The 16,461-nt window shown below is 36.4% G+C and overlaps 2 protein-coding genes across 2 annotated transcripts; both read right to left on the bottom strand.

Moving 5' to 3' along the window:
* Window positions 1–1,324: 1,324 nt before the first annotated feature.
* LOC126830158 (uncharacterized) lies at window positions 1,325–13,940 on the bottom strand. Its single transcript, XM_050560450.1, has 12 exons — window positions 13,801–13,940; window positions 12,789–12,902; window positions 11,451–11,557; window positions 9,891–10,061; window positions 8,685–8,796; window positions 7,648–7,731; window positions 6,853–6,890; window positions 6,607–6,648; window positions 5,905–6,043; window positions 4,314–4,434; window positions 3,535–3,672; window positions 1,325–2,507 (listed from the first exon to the last, which is right to left on the bottom strand). Exons 2-12 carry the CDS (start codon window positions 12,873–12,875, stop codon window positions 2,374–2,376), a joined length of 1,173 nt encoding a protein of 390 aa, XP_050416407.1. The 5' UTR covers window positions 12,876–12,902; window positions 13,801–13,940; the 3' UTR covers window positions 1,325–2,373.
* Window positions 13,941–14,802: 862 nt separating this feature from the next.
* LOC126829876 (U3 small nucleolar RNA-associated protein 15 homolog) lies at window positions 14,803–16,458 on the bottom strand. The gene has a single exon (XM_050560041.1). The coding sequence runs from the start codon at window positions 16,411–16,413 to the stop codon at window positions 14,866–14,868; it is 1,548 nt and encodes a 515-aa protein (XP_050415998.1). The 5' UTR covers window positions 16,414–16,458; the 3' UTR covers window positions 14,803–14,865.
* Window positions 16,459–16,461: the final 3 nt, after the last annotated feature.

The following is a 16,461-nucleotide window of genomic DNA, read 5'->3' as shown; positions in this document are numbered from 1 at the left end:
TTCTGCCTTTGAATGAGTTAAACGACTCATGCACATTTCATAAATATCAGATCACAAGGGAAGGCTCTCAACAATATTACAAATAGTACTATTAATATAGATAAGATATACAATACATAGGACTATTAATAAATTGGATATACATTACATAGGGCTATAATAATAATACTGATAGTATAAATAGAGGGACATTATTCCATTAATAGATATGATATATGATGCATAGGGAGGGCTATAATAATACAGATAGGAAAAATCTTTATAAAGAAACAAATATAATAAATAAAAAATAAAATAGTGTACAAATCCATATTTTAGATAAAACTTATCAAGTCTTTGAACCTTATAAATAGATCCATAAAATCAATATATTTAACAAATAAAAAATAAAATAATGTGTTGAATAAGCAGGGATCACGTTCATGTGTAAGGTACAAATATCCATATATATACCAGGACCCAAGTTCAAAAAGCATTCTCAGACTTAATTTAAAGATACATTATGGGAGATTCGATAACGAGTTGGCAGTTCTCACTATAAAAAACTAGATAACGTAAAGGCAATTTGCTGAAAATTTCATTCAATTTGATCCACTATGAACCAAGAACTAAGCGAATCAAATTTCTGCCTAGCCTCGGTCATCATTACTAAAGTCAGTACGATAAACAGCATAGTCTTGATTATCCATTTAATCGTTTAATGGAGAAGGAAAGTTATGCAGTAAATCGGCTCACAATCCACTTAAGATCGAAGGCTAGCGATGCCATCTAGAGTTGATTATGGTCTGGATAGGTTTATTAATGTATAATTAATAATTTAGATAACATTTCAAGCCTAAAGAAAGACCTGCAATAGACAGATTTACCTCTTGCATAATGCATGTTTAAGAATTAACTAAACGTTCAAACTTTGATCCAGAAACACATAACTTTGCACATAGTTTCTTATTAAAATAACAACAGTATTAAAAAGGGCTATATTTTACTAAACATAAGGTGAACAATTCTGAGTAAACTGGAAATGCTTTGTGAACTCGGGGCCAGGGCTCTTGTTTTAGTTATATTTACCTGTCCTGACTGACTGACAATGCAAATGACCGACTGGAGAACCTTACCTGTTAGTCAATTTACATGCAATAAAATTACAATTTCATAACATTTATCCTTAAAACACAATAATTACAGTAAAATTAATAGATTATATGTGTAAAAACACATAAAAATACATAAAAAAAACAAGTAGGATCGTACTATGGACAAGATTAATTCAAAAATCTAATTCACCAAATCGATGCAGAATTGTTCAATGAAGAACCATGCCTTAGGCTTTTTTCGAAGAGCATCACCCCAAGAAGAAAAAAAAGGTTAGCGACCAGTTCCTGGTTCAAAAAATAAAATTAGGATATGGCTAAAAACAGTTATATATATATATATATATATTTTTTTTAAAATCCCTCTAACCTGAGGTAAACAAAATACGTCAAAAAATTGAGCGACTGGGAAAGTTTTGAAGTGAAGGAGGCTCTGACTGATATCACAAAATATTACGTTGTTTTAAAGCGAGAATTTCATATTTTCTAAGAAAGTCAAAACATAATTATTTCTATGTCTTTTGCTCAATAGGTTATCAACTCACTATTATACGACCATGGGCATTATTTCCCACCCTTAAAAATCATTGACACAGGAAATAATAACACAATTACCTCCCTTGTTTTCCTACTGCCTCCATGCATTAGCTACCTTCAAACATTGGAATTTGAAGTTGAAAATAATATTTTTGCCAATTTCTCATTTGGCAATAGTGAATTATAGGATTTATAGGATTATTCTTTAACAAGGTAGGACGGTTTATGGATACCATCTATTTTAAGGCTTTATTTTAATAAATTTTAAAAATATAACTTAAAAATATGAAATTGTAGCTTTAAAAATAATAGTTTAAACAATAGATAATGAAAAGAGAATAATTTGATCATTTAGGTCACATGAGCGGAGTTATTGCTGTTAAAAGAACAGCATAGTCTCAATTGTCATTGCTTCCATTGTTACGATAATAAAATAAGCAATCATGTTTAAATCCATTAAAAATCAAAAGCAACCGATGGTCTAGACTCCAGTGCTTTGGATATGGGCTTTGCATGTGAATAAATGTCTAATTAATGATTTATATTAACACTTGAGGCCAAACAAAAGATCTGCAATAGGCAGACTTACATAATGCATCTTTCATTAATGTTAAAAAGTTGAGCAATTTTTTTGGGGGGGAACCTGCCCGCGTTATTTAGTCTTTTAAATTTTGTTAAAAAGTTTGAACAACTGTGTTAGCATGGAAATATTTTTTTTTCTTGGAACCTGGCCTCGTTACTTAGTCTACAGAGATTTGTTTATAATACGAATTTCTTCTTTAATAGGCTGAGATAATAAAACTTGATTTAAGTCAACTTTTTCATTACGTAACTTTTGTAAGTATGACAGTTTCCGTCTATCTTCATTCTCTTTATGACCTGTAAAATACAAATTAATACATTTTTTATGACTGTCGTTTGTCTGTTTGTTCTGTTTATTCAGTGTTGGCGGCTACACTAGGGCTCCCCCGGGGCTGACATTTGGTGTATAAGGGTAGCTCGGACCATGGAGTAACATAGGCTACGTGGCATTGGCCTACCGCTTCAGATTTCGTTGTTATACCACTTACAACCCGTGCAGTGCCAGGTTATCTGATAGTTATAAATATTTATAAACATATATGTGTGTTAAACATCTCTTGTCTTATTCTCTGGCAAACCCCCAAGGTTGAATAAAAGAAATGGGATTTAAGTCCTAGATTTTTTGTTGCTATTGAAGACGAGCAGAAGCCATACAGTGAGCAATCGAGCGTGCAAGTTGCTGTATTGTGGTGAATGTAAATAATGATGCTAAAACTGGTATGTAAACGGTTTTATTTGATTGGTTCTAAAATCAACGTATGTGGTGAATGAAACCATCAGGGGCAGATAATTTGAATTTGTGAATACCCCATGAAAGAACCCAGGGCTTAGTGGAGTAGAGCGGAATACCCCTGGGATACCGAAGATGCAGGTGAAATCAAAGTTGAATAAATGACATTTATAATGATTTTCTTCATTTCGTTCACATGCTCCCACCAAACCCATAAATAAAACACTGGGTAATAAATTTCACCTTTTAGAGCGATTTAGGAAGCAGTGGTTATATCCAGGGAATATGAATGAAATGAAATGGGGTTAAACACCCTACTGTTCTGCTCCGACTAGGCTAATGAAGATGGGCTTATGCCATACAGTGTGCTATGGGGGAAATTTTGCCCGGAGAGCAGCGATACAGACTACTCTTAAATCGAATTCCAGGTGCACAGTGAACACCACTGACAAGAGGGAACCACGCTGGAAAATCCTGATGAACTTTCTTGGCCAACACTACGATCGAACCTGCGTCCTCCAGGCCAGCGAGCCAGCATCTTCCTCACTTAGCCACCGTGGCTCCCCAGGGGCTATAAGGGTTAATAAAACTCACCTATTTGGGCTAAAATAAGTTCTGACTCTAACAAAGAATTCTGATTGTAATGAGACTCCTGTAAATGTAGGTCATGTGACTGTTTTAAAATCTCAATCTGATGTTTATGATCCTGACGACTTTTCTCCATTTCATTTTCTAAAATAAAATTTTAAAAAAGTGTGCGAAATTTTATTTGTTAGTCTGATTTACAACTGTTCAGTAACATAACTAGAGTTTGTGCCCTTGAGGCAAGGGTGTGGTGACCCATCATTTTGCATGAGGAACAAGATCCCATCCATGCCCCCCCCCCCCAATATTTATATGTATGTGCGGGGGAAAAGGGTGGAAGGGGTCCCTCCCAGTGCCGCCGAGTAATATTGGGCTGTGTTGAACATGCTAGAGTCGATTTGTAGCATATCTGACCCACGATATATTATATGTTTGACACTGGTTAAGCATTATGATTATGATTACAATGTTGAAAACTGCATTGAAACCCCTGCCTTAAGGCAATCCTTTCGTTTGTCTTGGTCCCTCACACAACACAATAAAATCCTTACCATTGTCAGAAATATCTGAGTGTCAGTAGTGTTTTCATGGAAATATAAAATTACATTGTATCCTTCAACACTTTTCTTCTCAGTTGCTGACAATTGGGAACTGATGTTGAAAAAATCCCAAGGGCTTTTATTGGCCAACTTTGGGATTCAAGCACAGGTTATTTTAGTGAAGAATCTAGTGTCCTGCCACACGAGCCATGCAGCTCCCTTGGCAAGTCAAGAAAAGTGAATACTTACTAAGATGACTTCGAGCTTGTTCTTTGTTCAGTTTAAGATCTAGTATCAGTCGTTCTTGATTCTGTAATTCAGCATTTAACCGTAGACGTGTTCTCGACTCAATGGCATTATTCTGCATCTCCTGCATACAAAAATAACAATCTCTTAAAATATAAAAGCATTGCTCAACTGCTTCTGATGCACCAATGGGATAGAATGGGATGATGTGGGATAGGATGGTATGATGTGAGATAGGATGATGTGGGAAAGGATTACTTGAGATGGGATGACGTGGGATAGGATGACGTGGGATAGGATGGTATGACATGAGATAGGATGGCGTGGGACAGGATGACTTGGGATACGATGATGTGGGATGGGATGACATGAGATAGGATGACATGGGATGGGATGACATGACACGAAATAGGGTGACATAGGATGATGTGAGATAGGATAGGATTAGATGGGATGATGTGGGATGAGATGATGTAGGATAGGATGACATGGGATGGGATGAGATGACGTGGAACAGAATGACATAGGATGATGTGGGATGAGATGACATGGGATAGGATGACATGAGATATTGTTGGATAGGATAGGATAGGATGGGATGGGGTGGGATGACATTGGGATGGGATGATGTGGGTAGGGATGGGATGGGATTTATTTTAATGGCTTGTCAACTCAAGTTTTTGACCCTTTTGAGACTCTAATATAAGGTAAATGTAAAATGAGGTGACATTTCTGTCTGAGTACACAGATGGAACTCAAATTGTCGTCCCATCCAAACAAATAGACAACACTTTCCTGTATCTGACATGTGAAGGCAGGGTTCAAAAATTATAAAAGTTCTTACGCCAAGATTCTAACCCAGGACAAAACTGTTGAAATATGGGGAAAGATGCCAAATTGTTCGTCATTGAATTAATAAATGTAATCTGTTCAATATCAAAAATGAGCAAGTGCTTCGTATCAAATATAATGAAGAATTTAAATTAAAGTTGCAATGTCAAAAGTTGTGGACAGAAAAATTTTCTGAGCTATTATGTTTCATATATAAAAATCAAGAGGGTTTAATTCCACACAACACAAACTAGGTCATTATAGGACTGATGTATGGTTCAATTTTATTTCAATAATTTGCTTAGGGAGCCTAGGGATCTCTAGCAGTGGGAGGATACCGGAGGACTCAGAAAACCCACAAAGTTGAACATGTTACCCTACTCCTTGTCACGTACAAGCAGGGAATTGAAACTGTGTCCATCTAATGTGTTAAACCCTCCAGCCACCCAACCCCCTTGAATTAATGTATTTAATATTTTTTGTATTAAATGAGAGAGAAAGAGAAATGGGGTTTAACGTCCACTCGACACAAACTAGGTCATTTCGGGACTAACACATGGTTTAATTTTATTTCAATGGGAGGAAACCAGAGGATCCGGAGAAAACCCACGAGGCTGGACAGGCGACCCTACTTCTTGTCACGTACAACCGGGGATTCGAAACCATGCCAGTTGACTCAATGACAGGCCTTCTGATACAGCAAGCACATGCTAACCATTCGGCCATCCAACCCCCCTTGTATTAAATGAATAGGATAACAAACCTGAAGTGTATCACTAGAATGGTAACCACAGTAAACAACTTTCTGTATTTTAAAACCAATTTTATTTCCACTTAATTCAAGTTGTTGATATGTTGACAGTTCACTTAATTTACTCGTCTTGCCAACAAACTGATCAAAGCTGAAAAACATAATTCATTAATATCAACAAAATATCACATATCAAATATTTTTGTTGAATTTTTCAACATTTAAAGACCAATCTGTTCAATGATTACAAATGAAATGAGGTTTAATTGATAAAAAATTACGAAGTTCCTAGTTCAAAACCAATTACCTAATTCATAACCAACTTCTAAGTACCTAGTTCAAAACCAATTTATTTTTCATCATTGGCCTTGTAAAGTGCCAAGTTAGAAGTGTGTTGGTTGGGTTACAACCAAATGGATTTTAAGTACATACAACAGATTTGTTTCATATTACAAGTTGTATTTTTTCTCGATTATTGATAGAACAATCTCTGTATTAGTGATAGAACAATCTTTGTAATAGTGATAGAACAATCTCTGTATCAGTGATAAAACAATCTCTTTATTACTGACAGAACAATTTCTGTATCAGTGATAGAACAATCTCTGTATTAGTGATAGAACTATCTTTGTATTCGTGATAGTGAGAAATTTGATATTTTAGCGCCAAATGCCAATGGTGCATCGTTACTTTAAATGAGTGATAGAATCTTACCTCAGTTTACCAGCAAAAGATATAACATCAGCACAAACGGCACTGAAATAAAATTACAAAAAAAAAATTAAAATAATAATTTTCTTGATTAAATTCGGATTATATCGGTCAGCAGGCAGAACATAAATAATGTCATCTAGAATTGGTGATCATTTAAAACTTGCATGTACACATAGAAACAAAATGAAGTTCTTTTTCTTATTTATTGCACTAAATTAAATTTTACAGCATAAAATGATATCTTACTTCATCATATCAGCAATAGGATCATGTGTCATTTCTAACTGTAATAAAAAATATAACAAATCAACGTGGCGCCAGGCAGGGTAAGCTTACTCTTCCGGACACCTGTTACCACTGTTTGTCGTGTATTTTGTACACGGCGAGCAGTCCATTTGCTGATTACACTATTTTGCCTGATTACACTATTTTGCCTATACCGTTTGTTTTGGGAACAAAACCGGTATAGGCTGTCATTGATAGTCCATTGGCCAATCACGCTATTTTACCGAGATTTCGCCTAATAGTTTGGATGCAGCTATGGCGGGTGTGGCGCCCTGATTACACTATTTTTCTTGAATACACTATTTTGCCTATAACGTTTTTTAGGACTTCGAATTCTGTCTTATGGTTTGGATTGTTCGCACTTGGTTTTATTTTATTATAATTAAATCAAGCCAAGTGTAGAGTTATCGTTATATGACATTTAGAAATAGAGGTATAACATTAATAAGATACACAACTCAGTGGCTTTACTTCTTTTTAGTTTATTTCAATACTCATACAGGCAGTGTTGGGATTTCAAAATTTTTCTTGTCAGACATTTTTACTGTAACTAAAGGGACATTACTCTTATCGTTATTTAAGCAGGCAGTTTCAGACCACACCTATTCAGGATATCATTGTTTGATAAAGATACCTGTATGTTACAGGTATCTTTATCAAGCAATGATATCCTGAATAGAAATATTGCTTGAAAATAAATAAATCAAACAATGGTTACAAATTGGATAGAAACAATGTAGGTCAATAACTCCTTACCATTTTAATAATATCCTCCAGCTCATAGAATAACATGAGTTTAACTTTTATCATGGTATCGTCATTAGTTCGAACTTCTCTCACCTACAATAAACATAACAAGTTAATAACTAACCAAATGAAATGGGGGAGAGAGAGAGAGAGAGAGAGAGAGAAATGGAGTTTAACATCATTTCGGGACTAACATATGGTTCAATTCGCTTGCATGTAGGGGTCTTTAGCAGTGGTAGGAAAACGGAGGACCCGCAGAAAACCCACGAGGTTGTGAAATGAAATGAAATATAATGGGGATTAGCATCCTATTGTTCTGGTCTGACTGGGCATATGCCATACAGTGTGTTATGAGGGAAATTTTGCGAGGACAGCAGCAATACAGCCTACTCTTATCAAATTCCAACTGTCAAGGTATCTTTTATGTGCACGCCAATGTCCTGCATCACTGACAAGGGAAAAGCACGCCAGAAAATCTGGATGATTAAAAACTAACAACTAATTCAACCCTAAAACATTACGGCCTTATCTGACATCATAATTATCTTGCACAAACAGCGTCAATTTGCAATTCATCATATTTTTGTAAATACTCAAGAGAATTGAACCATTTTGGACTGATATTCCCTTTATGGATTCAACTTTGGCATTATTCTAGTTTACAAAGAAAAAATAGTTTTAAGAGCCTCACGACTGTAAGCGGGGGGTTGGATGGCTGAATGGTTAACATGTGCACGCTGTATCATAAGGTATGTCATTGAGTCAACTGGCAGGGTTTCGATTCCTCGGTTATACTCGACAAGGAGTAGGGTCGCCTGTCCAACCTCGTGGGTTTTCTCTGGATCCTCCGGTTTCCTCCCACTGCTAAAGACCACTACGTGCAAGTGAATTATTGAAATAAATTTGAATCGTGATTTAGTCCCGAAATGACCTAGTTTGTGTCAAGTGGACGACGACTCTCTCTGTGTCTCTGTGTGTGTGTCTCTCTCTCCCGTGTAAGCAAATGAATTAGTTTGATAATAAAAAAAATACTAAATAGAACATACATCATAGTAAAAATGACCAGGAATGGTCTGTAATTTAGTAAATATGTTTCCATTAGCAACCAGTCGACCTTTGTCTCCAGGATCATTACCATGCCATTTAAACTGGTGCAACCTGAAACAGTCAAGTTTTAAAATGTTTCATGTCTGAGCAACTCAAAATATTTTTTTTCATAAAAAGTTGTTTTCCCATTTGTTTTCAAATTCAATTTCTTTGCAATGATTTAGAAATTTCTTTGTGTTTTTAGTCTCCGACAACATCTCCAAGCTATACATAAAAAACTCAAGCTGGTGGTGTAACATGTCAATTTATTCTATTAAATGACTGAAACATAAATATTTCAACTGGCAATAATTAAGAGTTACCCTAACTTCATCATTATACTTATTATTCAACAACATTTGGGCTTAATTCTGACTAAAACTGGCCAACATCACAAGTGATGATGTGCCCAAATGCATCTTGGAACCAAATGGAATGGGGTTTAAAGTCCTACTGTTCTGCTCTGACAGGGCTAATGAAGATGGGCATATACCTAATAATATTTGCGCTATGGGGGAGATTTTTCCCAGACAGCAGCACTATGGCCTACTCTTATATCGAATTCCAACTTCAAGGGATTTTTTCCGTGCACACCAATGTGTACACGGGACCTCGGTTTTTCGTCCCATCCGAACAACTAGACAGCTGTCCTTGTCAGGCCCTCCGTCCTGCTTCACTGACAAGGGGAACCACGCCAGGAAATCGGGATGAACTTTCTCGGCCAATACAGGGATCGAACACCCGACCTCCAGGCTAGCGAGCCAGCGGCTTACCCACTTAGCCACTGTGATCCCCCTGGAAATTATTATCGAAAATCAAAATATTGTGCTATGGGGGCGATTTTTCCCAGACTGCGGCACTATGGCCAACTCTTATATCAAATTCCAACTGCCAAGGGATCTTTTACGTGCATGCCAATATGTACACAGGACCACAGTTTTTCATTCCATCCGAAAGACTAGAGAGCTGTCCTTGTCAGGCTCTCCATCCTGCACCACTGGCAAGGGGAAACCATGCTGGAAAATCCTAATGAACTTTGGCCAAAAACGGGATCAAACCCACGACCTCCGGCTATTGAGCCAGCGTCTTAGTCACTTAGCCACTGTGGCTCCCATCTTGGAATCAAGCTGTAAGTTTGAAAACATTTTTGAGTAGCTGTTACTTACCATTCCTTTACATCCGGTACAAACAAACATGGTCCTTGTTTAATGGTACGATCAACTCCACCAGTTTCCAGACGCCGATAGACAACTATGATATGATTTGAATCAACTTGAATGGCTGCTTTCTCAGATATACTATCATATAATACTGTATTAAAATACACAACACATGGACTGAAATAGTAAAATACAAGACTAAAATACACAACACATGGTCTGAAATATTATAAAACACGACACATGAACTGAATTATTATAAAAAATGACACGTGGTCTGAAATAGTTAAATACTATTATTATTATTATTATTACAGCATATTTATAGTGCACCCTTTCATATAACATGTTCAGGGGCACTTTACAAATACACAACACATAGTACTATTTTAGTATTTATACAACTTGGACTGCCCCAAACTGCCCTAACTAGAGCTCCTTAGACAGCCTCAAACAGCCCTGTCACATGGACAGCTGTTACAACTGCACAAACTAGTAAATAGTCCTATTTATAGAAAGCTATTCACATATTTCAGACGGGCAGTTTACGGAACAGCAGTTTCGGATTGTTTCGGTCTGTCCTGGGATGTACCGGTATTACATGTAATATATCACTTTTCTCTTATTTTCTTCAAGGAGAGAGAGAGAAAGAACAGGGTTTAATGTCCACTCAACACAAACTAGGTCATTTTGGGACTGACATGGTTTAAATTTTATTTCAAAAATTTGATTGTGCGTAGGTGTCTTTAGCAGTGGGAGGAAACCTGAGGACCTGGAGAAAACCCACGAGGTTGGACAGGCAACACTACTCCTTGTCACGTACAACCAGGGTATCCAAACCACGCCAGTTGACTACAATGACAAACATTTTATGCTAACCATTCGCCCATCCAACCCCGCTTTCTTCACGGAACTGGGGTAGGGTAGTCAATATTTACCAATCTGTTTCACAGAGGTATTGCAAAAGCCTTCTTTATAACTCTGTGTAAGATGACAGACATTTATAAGTTCAGGTGTTGATCATTGGCTCGATAGCACGTGCATGGTTTATATAACATAAACTGGTCAGGACAGAATGGAGCTTTTACTCATTTTACATACCCTGTTACTCTAAATAGGAAATATCTTTTACCTACATATACTTCAAACACCTTTATTTATTTTTCTAAAACTTCAAAAAAATGTTCTAAAAGTTTATATCGCGAGCTCATCAACCCGCATCGATGTCATCCCTCTTAAGTGATTGTAGTGGCCTAGGGAATATTCACTGCTGATCAGTGTGAATATTTACATGTACCAAGTGCTAAATGGGTTAGTGCTAAATGATAAGGCCAGCTCAATTTCTTGTTATAGGTCACGAGATGAAAACAGGGCTAGCGCTAATCCCAACCCTAACCCTAACACTGGACCCCAATGCTTACCGTAACCCTAATCAACAATCTCGCCAACAATCATGTGTCCTAACCTTATTGACATCTCAACGACCTTGACAAAAATTGAGCTAGCCTTAACAAATATATTTAGCCGTGGGTTAATTGATAAATTATAAGTAAGATTTATTAATACCCTTGTTTATGTGTCACGACTCCATCTTTATCCTTCAACACCAGATATTGTCGAGCATTGGCTGTATATCGCTTTAACATTTGTAACCTTTTACGGTGTAAAAATACCTGAAATAAAATCAATACACATAAAAAGAGGGTTGCCAGTCAACAAAAATACCTAAAATGTAATCAATACAAATAAAAAATGGGGCTGCCAAGCTTTTGTGCTGAAAGGAAATAACTGTGCATAAAAGTGATGGCGGAATAAGTCTGACAGGTTTGATATTAAAAAAAATCTCAAAATAATTTGACAACTGAAGGTTGGACAACATTGTTTTATCAAATCGGCTTAGCAGTCACATTGTAGGACTATTGCAAAAATAAATTATCATTTCCACCAAATTCAATATGGACTGCAGCAGTGATGGGATTTTGCCCGTATATTCCAGACATGTCCGAAGCTATTTTCCAAACGTCCTAAATTGTCTGACCACGATTATGCCCAATTGGACATCAAGACATGGTGAATAATATTCAAAATTCCAAAATTAAATAGTGTGCTGGGTGCATATCTACCACTCAACCCAATTATCGTTGATAATAGGCTGGATTGATTAAGTAATTAAGAGATCAACGTATTTACCATTTGATACCGTCTATACACCTACCTTGAACAGAGTCTCAAAAATAAATGTTGGAGTACGTATAAAATTTCAGCACCAAAATATTGAGGAGTGGTGTATTTACCTTGTCTCAAAATTCCAGCTCAAAATATTGAATCGTTTGGACGTGAACATCAAAACTGCTTATCCGGACACGTAACCCTTTTACGATTTTGGGTCAATTTTTTCGTTGGGTGACCTGATAATCGATTCCCGTTCCTTGAGAGGTCTATACAGTGAATGACCCATCTGCTGTACTTGATAACGGAAGGTAAATTTCACCTACACATTATTTTTATAAAATAAAAGTCTGGTTTTATCCAGACACCGCCTAATAAAGCTTGGGACACCGGTCTCCATTTCCAGATGAAGACTGGCGGGTTTAAGTTGTTTGAAAACGTATCACAAATATTGAGTTAGTTGCTCGGCCCTTAGTTTGAGGATTCTAAGGGATTTTAACACAAAATTAAGCAGTTTTATTCTCCAGAAAATTATCGGGATTGGCCCTTTAACTACTTAATCTGTCTTGATTGACTGACTTAATTCTTAGTTGAACAATTCATCAATCAAATCCTGCTACTGCAGTATCCATAGCTAAGGTGTATAGTATACAGTCGTACATAGCATACAGACAGTGTGGCTAGTGCTATACAAATGTTCACATTATTCTATTATGTGTTTTATAAAAATCTTACCCTCTTTGGTCCAACAATAAGTTCACTTTCTCCTAGATGATTAAATACTAGGGCTTGTTGCCCTTCTCTTACAGTCTTAAACTTCATCCTGATATTCTCTTATACATGTTTTACCTTCAATAGTAATTAATAATATGGATACAGAAAAGTAAATAGAGCACCTGTGTGATTTATAGGTGTCTGAATAAGAGTGTTGAAGATCCATTCATTGGGTGGAGAAATGTGAAAAGTCCTAAATTGACATTAAGTTTAGGTATAGCACGTCTAACATTTTGACTCTGTGTCTAAAATTTTGAATTTGTGTCGAGCATGTGTCAAATATATCAATTAAAGGGACAATAACACTCTTGCTGGCTTGACAGCTCCAGAAAATAAAAAATAGCCTTATTCTATGTACTAGATGTGTTAGTGTCCTACCTGTTGTGTAAATTATCCATTAAATCCTATTTTACTTGTCCAGAGGGTTCAAAAATATTTTTAAATCCAAGTCACATTTGAAAAGCTTTACGTCAGGCTTTTCAAGTCATTTAGTTGAATTTTTCCTATTTTTTAAATTAGGTGTGTTAAGATGGAATTTGTATCATCAGTTAATTGGAATATTGTAAAATAGTACAATTTGTTGACCAGAATAAAGATTGGGACATATTATTCAGTTACAACAAGAGTGGTATTGAGCCTTTAAAAACACTGAAAAAAGACAAATGTTTACCGGGCAAAATGTAAGGCACCAGAATTTGTGCCTGACAATGTCTGAGACAGATGCCTTAAATAAACAGGCATGATGATGTTTTGGACTCCTCACATTTATTAGAAAAATGGACGCCGAGATATTGATTCTAAAAACCAACCTTTCGCCCTACACCAAGCTGTGTAAATAATATTCCCCTAATTACCCCAACCCCACAAAATATTGCAGGAAATCCGAAGCGTCATGAAAGTTGAACTAGTGAAAGCAAGATTATAATCATGTTTTGTTTTTTGTTTTATAAAATGTAATAATATGAAAATCTACCGGTGTTCTTTTGTAGAGTCTATGATCATCTAGTACATATAATACAGTTATATTGCATGACAACATTTATACGTCATGAATTCATGCTGAAAAATGATCATTGATCAATAAGATTCCGAAAATAACAAGCAAATCGTGACAGGAAGTAACGACTGTAAACAAGTCAAAATTATCCAGACGTTTGTTTTTTATCTTTTTATAAATGGATTTATCTCCCTTTTACCATTTTTTGAGGACATATCATGGTAACAAAGATTAAAATTTTTCAAGTTTCTCTACAAATATTAAATTCCAAACTTTTAAAGTTTTTTAAAATCCTTCTCTCCAGTTAAGTAAAAGATTCTTACAGAACACAGCTTTATTTTTTTAAGTTAAAATTGTAAAAAATGTGTTTAATCCAGTTTATGACATAAATGATTTGATTAAAGTCAGAATTTACAATTGAATTACTGCAAACATGAATATATGGATGTTTATCTAAGCTAGGTGTTAGAATATAAATATGACGGCACACATAACATTCTTCTCCCAACAATCTGTACGCAAAGAGTGCCATTAAGGGAGAGAAATGTGGTTTTAAAGTGCACTCGACACAAACGAGATCATTTCAGGACTACATATGGTTCAATTTTATTTCAATAATTCGCTTGAGCGTAGGGGGTCTTTAACAGTGGGAAGAAACCAAAGGATCCAGAGAAAACTCTCACAAGGTCGGACAGGCAACCCTACTCCTTGTCACGTATAAGCTTAGAAACTAACCCTTATGATCTAAAGGGCATGTGTTAGACCATTCGCTCACCCAACCCCCCTTGTGGTAGAGACCATTCGCTCACCCAACCCCCCTTGTGGTAGTATAATAATGACAATACAGTGGAGTATGTCTACGATATCACCCTTGGTGGAAGTGGACATAAAACTCCAGGAACGAATGAACGGGGTAGTATGATGTTGTAATTTTCATTTTTAAAATAAAATATCATTTGATCAAAACAACTAAACAAATTTAATTTATATTTTTATATAACAATCATTCAGTTATCAACAAAAAAAAAGATGGCACCGATTTTAAGAGAGATCTGATTTTAACGGTTCTACCGCTACATCAGTGGAGTTGGATTGTTTGGAATTCGCTGCTGCAAAGATAACATCCATGGCACCTAAAACTTCCATGGATATTTTGATATGTTCTAATTCGCGATCTACAACCTTTTTTAATGACATTAAGGCACTGTCAATAAAACTGTTCTGACCAATAGTCGACCAGTAAATTTCTATGATTAAATTTGCTATATCCATCATCGTCACTGCAAATTCTGTTTTTGTCAAATTACAACGCACAAAGTTTATCAACATGCACAGTGTCTTAGGTTCTTGTCCTGCGACCGCCGCTTTTATTGTTCCCCTTCGCATTAATTCCTGCATTATCCCAACTGTTACTTCTGGATGTTTTCGTTGAATTTTAAGCTGGAGGGCCTCGTCTAATGCTTTGCTGTGATCAAATTTTTTCAGACTTTTATCATATTTTTGTAAAATTTCACGTTTTTTGTGCTGAACAACTTGATCCATTTTTTGGACGACATAAGTTTTTGCCTGTAGTTGATATTTATAGGAGTTTTTCTTCACAGGTTTTAAATCTTTGGGTTCGGAATCTTTCCGTCTCTGCATAGATAACAAACCATCCGTCATCCCCACGGCAACCAACTCATCGTCAGGGGCAACACTCACACTTAAAATAGAACCTGGGTAATCAAGTGTGTGAACTACCTGATAGGTCGTCACATCGTACACTTTAACATGCCTGTCCAACGACGCGGACATGAACCTTTGATAATCACTACAGAATGTCAAGGCCGTCACTGTTTTATGATGATGTGTCAATGATTTTAAGAGACGACCACCAGCCAACGCATCCCAGATATTTATAATATTTCCGCCCGCTGTCATAAATATCCCACCATTGGGGAACATTAGAACACTTTCAATTGGATATCCATGATCTACTGTTAGAACACTCTCAGAAACTCTGGTATCAAATAGTTTAGCTTTATGATCGTAAGATCCTGTTAGCACCATATCAGGGCTCGTCATACACGTTGTTCCACTTCGGACGTAATCTTCATGTTCTTTATTATAATTAATTATCTGTTTTTCGTTTGCCAAATCCCAAATTCTTGTCGATTTATCGTCTGATCCTGATAACACTCGGACATTGTCGGATAAAAATCTTGTGACATGGACTGGTCGATTGTGCCCGCGGAATGTTCGCAGTGATGATTTGCTGTTTACGTCAAAAACGCTGACAAGGGCTTCTTCTCCGCCTACAACCATGAGTCGACCATCTGAACGATAACAAGCGCTGTGGGCGGCTTCTTTGAACCGGCTAATTGTCCGGACGATTTGACAGGTTTTCGGGCTGTAGATTTGCACCCTTGCCGAACTTGTTACTGCCATATAATACGGAGCCACGGGGCAGAAATCAATGTGTGTAATAGCTCCATATTCTTTGACGGTTACAGGAACTGTTAGATCGTTCCAATAAATCGAATCTCTTGTGGCAGTTTCGCCAAACTTGGGATAAGCTTTTGCTTGTGTTTTCTTAAAGGACGCAGCCATCTTGAAAACATAAAACACGTGTTGACCGGAAGAGACATGTCAATAGCG

The sequence above is a fragment of the Patella vulgata genome, chromosome 8 (assembly GCF_932274485.2).
Source record: "Patella vulgata chromosome 8, xgPatVulg1.2, whole genome shotgun sequence".
Taxonomy (NCBI): domain Eukaryota; kingdom Metazoa; phylum Mollusca; class Gastropoda; family Patellidae; genus Patella; species Patella vulgata.
This window is presented reverse-complemented; position numbering and strand designations above follow the sequence as displayed.

What these genes read in the sequence shown, in the direction of transcription:
- LOC126829876 (XM_050560041.1), bottom strand. Translation starts at nt 16,413, where the DNA reads ATGGCTGCGTCCTTTAAGAAAACACAAGCAAAAGCTTATCCCAAGTTT.
- LOC126830158 (XM_050560450.1), bottom strand. Translation starts at nt 12,875, where the DNA reads ATGAAGTTTAAGACTGTAAGAGAAGGGCAACAAGCCCTAGTATTTAAT. An exon ending in GTCGTGACACATAAACAAGG is followed by an intron (nt 10,062 to 11,450) that starts GTATTAATAAAT and finishes TTACTATTTCAG; the next exon opens with TCCATGTGTTGTGTATTTTA. An exon ending in CCTATTGCTGATATGATGAA is followed by an intron (nt 6,649 to 6,852) that starts GTAAGATATCAT and finishes ATTTTATTTCAG; the next exon opens with TGCCGTTTGTGCTGATGTTA.